The sequence below is a fragment of the Eptesicus fuscus genome, chromosome 21 (genome assembly GCF_027574615.1).
Source record: "Eptesicus fuscus isolate TK198812 chromosome 21, DD_ASM_mEF_20220401, whole genome shotgun sequence".
Taxonomy (NCBI): Eukaryota; Metazoa; Chordata; class Mammalia; order Chiroptera; family Vespertilionidae; genus Eptesicus; species Eptesicus fuscus.
In genome coordinates, this window is record NC_072493.1 from 50,113,229 (window position 1) to 50,125,337 (window position 12,109).

General features: G+C 48.3%; 1 protein-coding gene across 1 annotated transcript in view; it reads right to left on the minus strand.

Annotated features, from left to right (window-relative positions):
• LOC103304060 (zinc finger protein 211-like) overlaps nucleotides 1–12,109 on the minus strand; it is a 13,918-nt gene continuing 1,809 nt past the window's right edge. Inside the window, exons 3-4 of the mRNA XM_054710120.1 lie at nucleotides 2,270–2,710; nucleotides 1–1,837 (exon numbers count right to left, since the gene is read on the minus strand). Coding sequence (XP_054566095.1) covers nucleotides 555–1,837; nucleotides 2,270–2,710 — 1,724 coding nt within the window. The 3' untranslated portion in view covers nucleotides 1–554. The remainder of the gene's footprint in view (nucleotides 1,838–2,269; nucleotides 2,711–12,109) is intronic.

Below are 12,109 nucleotides of genomic sequence, written 5' to 3' on the forward strand. Positions count from 1 at the left end.
AAAATATATATATTTTTTAAAAAGAGTAAATTCTCAATTATTGTATAAGCCAAAGTCATGAGCAGCAGACAGTTCCAAGATCATAAACTGGAAGGTGGGATATCTCATCACAAATGATCACCCTCGATGAACACGCCCTGGGAACACGCAGTCATTGCTCTGCAAGCTCCAATTCATTATTGCAGCTTGTCCATGTCCTAATTAGTCATAACAGGAAAGCTGACCCCTGGATATTTTGCCACAATATGGAGGTCAGCTTCCATAAGCACATTGGGGTGTTGACTATCGCCAAGTCTGTGGACCTGCCAGGTGGGAAAGGGGGCAGGAATGAGCCTCAGAATCTAGGAGCACCGCAAACCGAGAAGCAGCCCTGGGAAAGTCGGAACGAGTAAAATACTTACACACACACACACTTCCTACATCGATAAAACTTACGGGGAATCTCCCCACTGTGCATATTCAGATAAAGGAGTTTCAATTCAGACAAAGGACTCCCCAAAATGTTTCCTCCAGTGTTGTGACACTGAGCAGGACATTGCTCATTCCCAGGACATTTAAGGCCTCTCCGCAGTGTGAACTCGCTGATGGTAACGGAGTTTGGAGCCATAGATAAAAGATTTCCCACATTCACTGCACTTGTAAGGCCTCTCACCAGTGTGGACTCTCTGGTGGTAACGAAACGTAGAACTATAGATAAACGATTTCCCACATTCGCCACACGTGTAAGGTTTTTCGCTCGTGTGAACTCGCTGATGGTAACGGAGTTTGGAACTGTAGATAAAAGATTTCCCACATTCGCTGCACTTGTAAGGCCTTTCGCCCGTGTGGACTCGCTGATGGTAACGGAGTTTGGCGCTATAGATAAAGGTCTTCCCACATTCACTGCACGCGTAAGGCCTTTCTCCCGTGTGGACTCGCTGATGGTAACGGAGGGAGGAACCAGAGGAGAAAGACTTCCCGCACTGGCTGCATTTGAAAGGCTTTTCTCTTGCGTGAACTCTCGGGTGGTAACGGAAGAGGTCGCCGCTGGCGAAAGATTTCCCAGCCTCGCCGCGCTCACAAGGCCTTCCTCCCGGGTGAACTTTCCGATGTTTTCCAAGGCTGCTGCTTGTGGGAAAGGACTTCCCACACTCGCTGCACTCGTAAGGCCTTTCTCCCGTGTGAACTCTCTCGTGGCAATGAAGGGCGTAGATCCTGGTAAAAGATTTCCCACATTCACGGCACTCAAAGGGCCTTTCTCCCGTGTGAACCCTCTGATGATAGAGGAGGCTGCTCCTACGGGTGAAGGATTTCCCACAGTCACTGCACGCATAGGGCTTTTCTCCCGAGTGAGTTTTCTGGTGGGACTGGTAGGTGGATCGACAGATAAAAGACTTCCCACACTCGCTGCATGTGTACGGTCTGGTTCCAGTGTGAATGCTGAGATGGTAACGGAGGCCGGAGCTCGTGGTGAACGATTTCCGGCACTCGCTGCACTCGTAAGGCCTCGTTCCCAGGTGGCCCTGCTCGTGATACCGAAGGGTGAAGCTGTTAGTGAAAGACTTGCCACACGTGCCGCACGCGTAAGGCTTTTCTCCCGTGTGAATCCTCTGGTGTCGCACGAGTTTCCACCGGTTATTGAAGGATTTCCCGCACTCGCTGCAGTCGTAGGACCTTTCTCCAGTGTGGACTCGATGATGATAGCGAAGGGCCGTGGGAGTGATGTAAGACTTCCCACATTCACGGCACACGTGAGGCCTTTTTCCCGTGTGAGCGCTCTGATGATAACTGAGGCCAGCAACAGAGGTAAACGACTTGGCACAGGAGTTACACTTATAAGGCTTTCCTCCGGTGTGAACTCTCGGATAGAGAAGGAACGCTGAGCCGTGACTGAAAGATTGTGCACATTCGCTGCACACGTAACTTTTGTTTTCTCCACTGTGCCGTCCCCGGGGATAAAGGCAGGCAGGCTTGCGGCTTAGGGATTTTCCACATTTGCTGCACGTGTACTGCCTCGGGCCTGCGTGAATTTTTCGATGCTGACGGAGGGTTGAGCTTCCGTGAGAGAATTTCCCGCGTTCGCCAGACAGGTGAAAACTTTTTCCCGTGTGGACTCTGTGGCGCCTCACACATGAGGATTTGTACCGGAATGGCTTTTCGCATTCAGCGGACACAAAACACGGACTTGCCGTGTGGACATTCTGGTCCTGAAGAAGCACGTGGTGGGGGTTAAAAGCTTTATTGCATTCTCCGGGAGTGTCAAGGCTTGCTCTGCTTTGTGGAGTTATACACGGGGTGACTTTGTTTGGCTTCTCCCTGGTCTGAGTCAGCTGCTGCTGCAGACGCCCCACGCTGGGCAGGACGTCCGTCCCACCCTGCTCAGGGGTAAAGGTCTTCCCTGACCTGTGGGTGCTGCAGCTCCTCCCGAATGAGGCCGTGTCCGCACCACTTCCGAGGGGTTCCTCTCCCACGGGCTGCGCCTTAGGCTGGTCACAGTTTACACGGAAATAGAACCGTTTTGCGCACGCCCCGCACCTCAGCAGCTTCTGGCTGTGTGGCGTCCCCTGCTGCTCGACCAAGTGGAAAATGTCCCTCAAGACCGGCCCGCAACGCTCACAGGGGTGTCTCTTCCGGGAAGACGCGGCTGCCCTGGGATTCTTCCCCTGCGACGCGCCCACAGAAACCCTCTGTTCGCCGGGTGCTGCCGCATCGTCGGCTCCACAGCAGCAACCTGAACGCAGAGAAATGCTGGTGAAGCACACGCTGACTACAGGGAGGGGAGAACCCCATCACACATACTCACGTGGCAGCCCTCCCCGTTTTGGCTCAGTGGATAGATCATCCGCCTGCGGACCGAAAGGTCCTGGGTTTGATTCCGGTCAAGGGCACACTCCTGGGGTGCAAGGTCCTCCCAGGCCTGAGCCCTGGTCGGGGTGCATGCAGGAGGCAACCAATTGATGTGTTTCTCTAGCATCAATATTACTGTCTTTCCCTTTCTAAAATCAATGGAAAAAATCCTCAGGTGAGGATTCAAAACAAAACAAAACAAACAAATAAAAAATATACATATACACGTAGTGGACAGATTATTATGATCTCTGAACGCATAATAATCTGGCCACTCAGTGTATATCCTATATAATAAAAGGCTAATATGCAGCCGAAACCGGTTTGGCTCAGTGGATAGAGCGTCGGCCTGCGGACTCAAGGGTCCCAGGTTCGATTCCGGTCAAGGGCATGTACCTTGGTTGCGGGCACATCCCCAGTAGGGGGTGTGCAAGAGGCAGCTGATCGATGTTTCTCTCTCATCGATGTTTCTAACTCTCTATCCCTCTATCTTCCTCTCTGTAAAAAATCAATAAAATATATATATATTTTAAAAAAAAAAAAAGGCTAATATGCAAATTGTCCCCTCGTACAGGAGTTCAACCAGCCAACCGCCCATGTCCACTCCCCCTGGCCAGGCTGGCCAGACTCCACCCATGCACAAATTCATGCACCGGGCCTCTAATATATATATATATATATACACATACACTGAGTGGCCAGATTATTATGTGTACAGAGATCATAATAATCTGGCCACTCAGTGTATCTGTGTGTGTGTGTGTATGTGTGTGCGTGTATATACATATATGTATATATACATATACATATATATATATTCACGTGTCACATGTAGTTTTGAATGTATGACATGCTTTTCTTTTTTTTTTTTTTAATATATTTTATTGATTTTTTTACAGAGAGGAAAGGAGAGGGACAGAGAGCTAGAAACATCGATGAGAGAGAAACATCGACCAGCTGCCTCTTGCACACCCCCTACTGGGGATGTGCCTGCAACCAATGTACATGCCCTTGACCGGAATCGAACCCGGGACCCTTGAGTCCGCAGGCCGACGCTCTATCCACTGAGCCAAACCGGTTTCGGCGACATGCTTTTCTTTATATATTTTTAATATATATATATTAATTGATTTTAGAGAGGAAGGGAGAGGGAAAGACAGAAAGAAATATCAATGATGAGAGAGAATCATGGATTGGCTGCCTCCTGCACGCTCCCTACTGGGGATTGAGCCTGCAACCCAGGCATGTGCCCTTGTCCTTTCAGTCCACAGGCTGACGCTCTATCCACTGAGCCAAACCGGCTAGGGCTGTATGACATGCGTTTCAAAACAAACAAACAGCTCTAACCGGTTTGGCTCAGTGGATAGAGCGTCAGCCTGTGGACTGAAGGGTCCCAGGTTCGATTCCGGTCAAGGGCACGTACCTTGGTTGCAGGCACATCCCCAGTGGGTGTGCAGGAGGCAGCTGATCGATGTTTCTCTCTCATCAATGTTTTTAGCTCTCTATCCCTCTCCCCTCCTCTCTGTAAAAATCAATAAAATATATTTAAAAACAAACAAACAAAACAAAAAAACATTCAGTTGTAGGATTGCCTAACTGTAGTGTATTGCTCCGGTTCTAAGTTCACAAAATAGTTGGAAACCCCATCAGGGGAAGGACGCGAACAGGGTATGACAACGAAGAGAGGCAGAGCACACAATTCATTTCCTCTGCCAATGGCTTTCTTCAGACTCGTTACCGGGGGAGCAGCACGCCATAGCCTCCCCCACGCGCTGCTCTGCGGAGAACCTTCACCTGAAAGATCCTGAACAGCTGCCTCCCACAGGGTAACTGAAGCTTCAAAGACACACACAGGCAAAAAGCGAAGGATTAACCCAGGGGTCGGCCAACCGCGGCTCGCGAGCCACATGCGGCTCTTTGGCCCCTTGAGGGTGGCTCTTCCACAAAATACCACGGCCTGGGCGAGTCTATTTTGAAGAAGTGGCGTTAGAAGAAGTTTAAGTTTAAAAAAATTTGGCTCTCAAAAGAAATTGCAATTGTTGCCGAAACCGGTTTGGCTCAGTGGATAGAGCGTCGGCCTGCGGACTGAAAGGTCCCGGGTTCGATTCCGGTCAAGGGCATGTACCTTGGTTGCGGGCACATCCCCAGTGGGGGGTGTGCAGGAGGCAGCTGATCCATGTTTCTCTCTCATCGATGTTTCTAACTCTCTATCCCTCTCCCTTCCTCTCTGTAAAAAATCAATAAAATAAAATAAAAATAAAAAGGCTAAATATTCAAAAAAAAAAAAGAAATTGCAATTGTTGTACTGTTGATATTTGGCCTGTTGGCTAATGAGTTTGCCGACCACTGGTACATCCTAAAGACGACACATTTGAAAAGTGTTGTGTGGAGGCCCTCGGACCTTCTCTGGCAAGGGTTCATTCAATACAACAAGGACAGAAAAACTCCTTTTCTGGGGGAGGAGAATTAGTTTATTTGTTCTAAATTTTTTTTTTAATATATTTTTATTGATTTCAGAGAGTAAGGGAGAGGGAGAGAGAGATAGAAACGTCAACGATGAACCCTAGCTGGTTTGGCTCAGTGGATAGAGCGTCGGCCTGCAGACTGAAGGGTCTCAGGTTCAATTCCAGGTCAAGGGCACATGCTCAGGTGTGGGCTCGATCCCCAGTAGGGGGCGTGCAGAGGGCAGCCGATCAATGATTCTCTCTCATCATTGATGTTTCTATCTATATCTTCTCCCTTCCTCTCTCTGAAATCAATAAAAATATCTTTTTTAAAAAGAAAAAGAAACATCAACGATGAGAGAGAATCATTGAATCATTGATTGGCTGCCTCCTGCACATCCCACGCTGGGGATCCAGCCCGCAACCCAGGCATGTGCCCTGACTGTGAATCGAACAGGTGATCTCCTGGTTCACAGGTTGACGGAGGCTCAACCATTGAGCCACGCAAGCTGGGCGAGGTTATATTTTAAATACGTTTTTTATTTCAGAGAGAAAGGGGGAGGGAGAGAGGTAGAAACATCAATGATGAGAGAGAATCATTGGCTGCCTCCTGCACACCCCACACTAGGGGGCATATACCTCAGTTGCAGGCTTGATCCCTGGTCAGCCCCAGTCTATTTAGGAGGCAACCAATTGATGTATCGCTCTCCCATCGATGTTTCTCTCTGTCTCTCCCCCACCCTCCCACTCCCTAAATATCAATGGAAAAATATCCTCGGGTGAGGAGTAACAAAAAGATAAAAAGAAATAAAACAAAGTTATCATTTTTTTAAAATATATATTTTTATTGATTTCAGAGAGGAAGGGAGAGGGAGAGAGAAACATTAATGAGAGAGAATCACCGATTGGATGCCTTCTGCACGCCCCCCACCAGGGACCGAGCCTGCAACCCAGGCATATATGCCCTTGACCGGAATCAAACCAGGGACCCTTCAGTCCACAGGCCCATGCTCTATCCACTGAGCCAAACCAGCCAGGGAATAGTTATCACTTCTTTATTTGACAATGCATTTTCAAACATTGAATAGGCCTGATAAGTCAAAAATTCTCTTTTGTAAGGAGAAAGAATCAATCCTTGAGGTACCCAGGAGCTCTTTGGAATAACTCTTTGGAATAAGCCACTTCTAGGTTAAGAAAAATTCTTAAAATTCAAATCTTGGGAAGCTTGTCAAACATGCTTGATGTAAGGATTATATATTGTTATGAAATAATATGAAATAATTATTTATCGAAACATTAATACAGATGGGCGAAAGATGATTTTCCTTGAAATTTAATCAAGTTTCTGATAAAATGATTAACACAATCATTTTACAGATAAGTAGACCCCAAGTCAAAAGGCAAAACTAAAAGGGACTAAGAGAGTAGTAGGTTTATCGAAAACCTTGAATTGGGCTCTACTTGTTTCTTAAAAACCATGAGATTTTAAAGTTAACTATTACTGATGCCATTTTCTTGACAAATTTTGTAACAGAGATAAAAACAGTAACTTATTCCTGCCCTACCTAGCTGGTATGGCTCAATGGATAATGTCGGCCTGCAGACTGAAGGGTCCCGGGTTTGATTCCAGTCGGGAGCACAAGCCTGGGTTGCAGGCTCCATCCCCAATAGGGGTGTGTGCAGGAGGCTGCGATCAATGATTCTCTCTCATCACGGATGTTTCTATCTCTCTCCCTCTCCCTTCCTCTCTGAAACCAATAAAAAATACTTAAAAAACAACAACTTATTCCTACAAACCCAGGTAAAGCAAACATATGTTGTTAATAACTTTAAAAGACATTAAATGAACTCAGACTAGCTTTAGTGTCAAATATTTTTCCAGAACATGATGGAAAAAAAACACCTGAGACAGTTCTTATTTTTTACTCTTTACATACACAGTGTTATTAACAGTTGTAGAGAAGGCAACATTTATTTTTTCATTTCTCCTTGACACTTTTTAAGAGGCTTGAGAAGACCTTGTGGGGATAAGGGTGGGGGTGGGGAGAGATCAGGCGTGGGACCTGTTTTCTGTTTCCCTCTCCGTTGAAGGGGGGACAGTTTTTTCTGTCACTCCCACAGACTGCAGGGTTCAGGGGAGGCGTTTATTCCCCCAATGTTCCTAGGACCATAGCAGCCTCTAGGCCTCCAGGAGGAGAACGCAGGGCGTTTAAAACACTCATTCTTTCTCCTTCAATTCAAATTACCCAGTAGGAAGCCTTGGCACAACTCTCGATTGAAAGGCCGTGACGGAGCTGGGGAAACAGAAAGTCTTGGCCTAATTTAAGAAATTAGACATATACTATCCCAGAGTGTTCAAATGGATAAAAAAAAAGTGACAAAAATTGAGATGGGGCATGACAAGAATGAGGTTGTCACCCGGCCAGCGAGGCTCAGTGGTTGAGCATCGACCTATGGACCAGGAGGTCATGGTACGACTCCGGTCAGGGCACACGCCTGGGGTGTGGGCTCAATCCCTATTGGGGGGCGTACAGGAGGCAGCCGATCAATGATTCTCTCTCATCAGTGATGATTCTCTCTCTCTCTCTCCATTCCTCTCTGAAATCAATAAACATATATTGAAAAACAGTCATCAGAACAAACACCAATGGACACACATACATACAGATTGAAGAAACAGAATTAGACGGCTCAGAAATAAACCCACATATGTGGTCAACAACTCTTGGACAACGGGCAAAAAAAGTCTCTTCAGTAAATGGTGTGGGCCGAAACCGGTTTGGCTCAGTGGATAGAGCGTCGGCCTGCGGACTGAAAGGTCCCAGGTTCGATTCCGGTCAAGGGCATGTACCTTGGTTGCGGGCACATCCCCAGTAGGGGTTGTGCAAGAGGCAGCTGATCCGATGTTTCTCTAGCATGGATGTTTCTTTCTTTTTTTTTTTTTTTTAAATATATTTTATTGATTTTTTACAGAGAGAAAGAGAGAGGGATAGAGAGTTAGAAACATCCATCAGCTGCCTCCTGCACACCCCCCACTGGGGATGTGCCCGCAACCAATGTACATGCCCTTGACCGGAATCGAACCCAGGACCTTTCAGTCCGCAGACCGACGCTCTATCCACTGAGCCAAACCGGTTTCGGCAAGCATGGATGTTTCTAACTCTCTATCCCTCTCTCTTCCTCTCTGTAAAAAATCAATAAAATATATTTTAAAAATAAATAAATAAATGGCGTGGGACCCTGGCTGGGTTGGGTAGCTCAAATGCTTAGAGCATCTTCCTGAAAAGCCTTGCTCGTTCGATCCTCCGTCAAGGCACATATAAGAATCAAACAATCCTATATAATAAAAAGCTAATATGCAAATCGACCGAATGGCTGAACGACCAATTGCTATGACATGCACTGGCCAGCAGGAGGCAGACACTCCATGCAGGAGCTGCTCCCTGGTGGTCAGTGCACGCCCACAGGGGGCACGCCGCTCAGCCAGCAGCCAGGCTCACGGCTGGCGCATGCAGCAGCGGTGCTCCTCAGCAGTGGGACATCCCCCGGGGGCTCCTGGACGGCAAGAGGGCGCAGGCGGGGCTGAGGGGACCCCCCCCCCCGAGTGAATGAATTTCGTGCACTGGTGAATCTATAAATAACTGGGACAACAAATCAATGTCTCTGTCTCTCTCTCTCACTCTCTCTCTCCTTCCTATCTCTAAATATCAATACACTAGAGGCCTGGTGCACGAAATTCGTGCACGAGGCGGGGGATGTCCCTCAGCCTGGCCTGCACACTCTCCAACCCGGGACCCCTCAGGGGATGTCCGACTGCGAACTGGCCGGCAGGGGAGGGCAGTTGGGGATGAGATCAGGCCAACAGGGGAGGGCAGTTGGGGGCGAACTGGCCTGCCTACAGGGGAGGTCAGTTGGGGGCATTAGGCAGACAGGCAGGTGAGTGGTTAGGAGCCAGTGGTCCTGGACTGCAAGAGGGATGTCTGACTGCTGGTTTAGGCCCGATCCCTGTGGGCTTGGTCACCCCCAACTGCTCTCCCCTGTAGGCCAATTTGCCCCCAACTGCCCTCCCCTGGTGGCCTGATTGCCCCTAACCCCCTGCCAGCCTGATCTCGCCCATAACTGCTCTCCCCTGCCGGCCTGATTGCCCCTAACTGCCTCTGCCTCTCCCCCCACCACCCTGGCTTTGTGTGGAAGGAAGTTGGAAGAGGGCCGGTCAACCCGGTCTAATGACCATATTACCCTTTTATTAGTATAGATAGCCCAGCTGGAGTGGCTCAGTTAGTTCACTGTCCTCCCACGCACCAGGAAGCTGCCGGTTCGATTCCTGGTCAAGGCACATGCCTGGTTTGCCAGCTCAATCCCCAGTAGGGGGCGTGCAGGAGGCAGCCCATCCATGTTTCTCATAGATGTTTCTTTCTCCCTCTCCCTTCCTCTCTCTGAAAGCCATAAAAACACGTTTTAAAAAATACGTAAGTAAATAGTGTTGAGGAAAAAAAACACCCACAAATATTCACTTGGGAAGTATTAAAACTTCAATGTAATAATAACGTGAAACTCCTCGGGGGAAAAAAACAACAACAAAGGTCTCTGACATGGGTTTTGGCATGGATATTTTGGATGACACTAAGAGCAGACAACAAGGGCAAAGGTAAAAATGAGCCAGGCACCAGGACACCACAGAGCTTCTGCACAGCAAAAAAGGCAACCAACCCAATGGAAGGTGTGAAAGTACTGGTGAGGGCTGTCACATAATGGGTAAGTATTTAAATATAGAAGGTGTTCAACAACTCATCAGCCAAGGAACAATCTGATGAAAAAATGGGCAAAAAACCTGAATAAACATTTGATCGAAGATCTAACAATGTCCAAAGATATTAAAGATGTTCTTCTTACCGGTTTTGGCACAAAAACAAATAAATAAGCTAAGATGGCCAGCATCCAAAAGGCAGGGGTAAGTGTTGGTGCAGGTAGAGATATAATGGAAGCATTGTGCACTATGGTTGAAGTGTTAAAAAAAAAAGTCAAAATTATAGAAAAAGGGTAGAATGCCAGGATTTGGGGCGTAGGGGAAAATGGAAATGGGGTGGTCAAAACATGCAGCAAACATTCCATTATAAGCTGGGTGAGTTCTGAGCATGTAATAAGGATCATGCTCACTATAGTTAATAATGTTTTACTTGAAGTTTATCAACAGATCTTTTGCATTCCTAGCATAAAAAATAATAAATTAGCTTTATATGTTTAATTAACTTCAGCGTGGGAATTATTTTACTACTAGAGGCCCAGTGCACGAAATTCGTGCATGGGTAGGGTCCCTTGGCCTGGCCTGGGATCAGGGCTGATTGGGGCCTTCTGACTGCTGGCCAGGGCCTCCCTTTGTTCCATGCCACCCCCTGGTGGTCAGCGCACGTCATAGCAAGTGATCAAATTCCCGAGGGGACGCTTTGCATATTAGCCTTTTATATATATATACTAGAGGCCCAGTGCACAAAATTCGTGCATGGGGGGGTTGTGTCCCTCAGCCCAGCCTGCACCCTCTCCAATCTGGGACCCCTCGAGGGATGTCCGACTGCCCGTTTAGGCCCGATACAAGTAGGATCGGGCCTAAACAGGCAGTCGGACATCTCTCTCACAATCCAGGACTGCTGGCTCCCAACTGCTCACCTGCCTGCCTTCCTGATTGCCCCTAACCGCTTCTGCCTGCCAGCTTGATCACTCCCCTGCCAGCCTGATTGATGCCTAACTCCTCCCCTGCCAGCCTATTTGCCCCTAACTTCCCTCCCCTGCAGGCCTGGTCACCCTTAGCTGCCCTCCCTGAAGGCCTGGTCCCCCCAACTGCTCTCCCCTGCAGGTCCGGGTCCCCCCCAACTGCCCTTCCCTGCAGGCCTGGTCGCCCGCAACTTCCCTCCTCTGCCGGCCTGGTCACCCCTAACTGCCCTCCCCTGCTGGCCTGATCGCCCACAACTGCCCTCCCTTGCAGGCCTGGTCCCTTCCAACTGCCCTCCCCTGCTGGCTATCTTGTGGCAGCCATCTTGTGTCCACATGGGGGTTAGCCATCTTGTGTGTTGGAGTGATGGTCAATTTGTATTACTCTTTTATTTATATATATATAGATATAGGGTGTCCACCAAAAATGTATACATACTTTGAATAATTATAAAGGCAGTGTTTTCGGTTTTTAAAAATATACATTTTTATTGATTTCAGGGAGGAAGGAAGAGGGAAAGAGAGAGAGAGAAACATCAATGATGAGAGAGAATCATTGATCGGCTACCTCCTGCATGCTCCCTACTGGGGATCGAGCCCACAACCCCGGGCATGTGCCCTGACCAGAATCAAACCAAAGACTTTTCAGTCCCCAGGCTGAAGCTCTATCCACCAAGCCAAACCAGCTAGGGCAAAGGCAGTGTTTTTTAAAATACATTGCATTTTCAAAATTTAGCTATCAGTTGTTAAAGTTTATATACATTTGGGGGGCACTCTGAATATATAAAAACAGCACATTGTACACTTTAATGTACACAAGTTTGTATCTCGACAAGGTTATGGAGGGTGCGGGGAGGAAAACAGGTCTGAACCCGACACGCGGTGCAGGAGCGCCGTAAAGAGGAGCCCCGGCTTCAGGTAAGTACGACCCAGACCACATCTGCAGGTCCGGGCACAGGCAGGAAGGAGGAAAGACCCGACAGGAAGGGACCAAACCCCGGGAGACGGAAGGGGTGCGGATCTGGACATCAGCCCAGACCCTGAGGCCACACGGCGAATCCGTGAAGCTCGATGAATGCCACTGACTGACCTGGATTCCTTCCCAAAGGGCTCAGTATTGGGACCACAGGGGA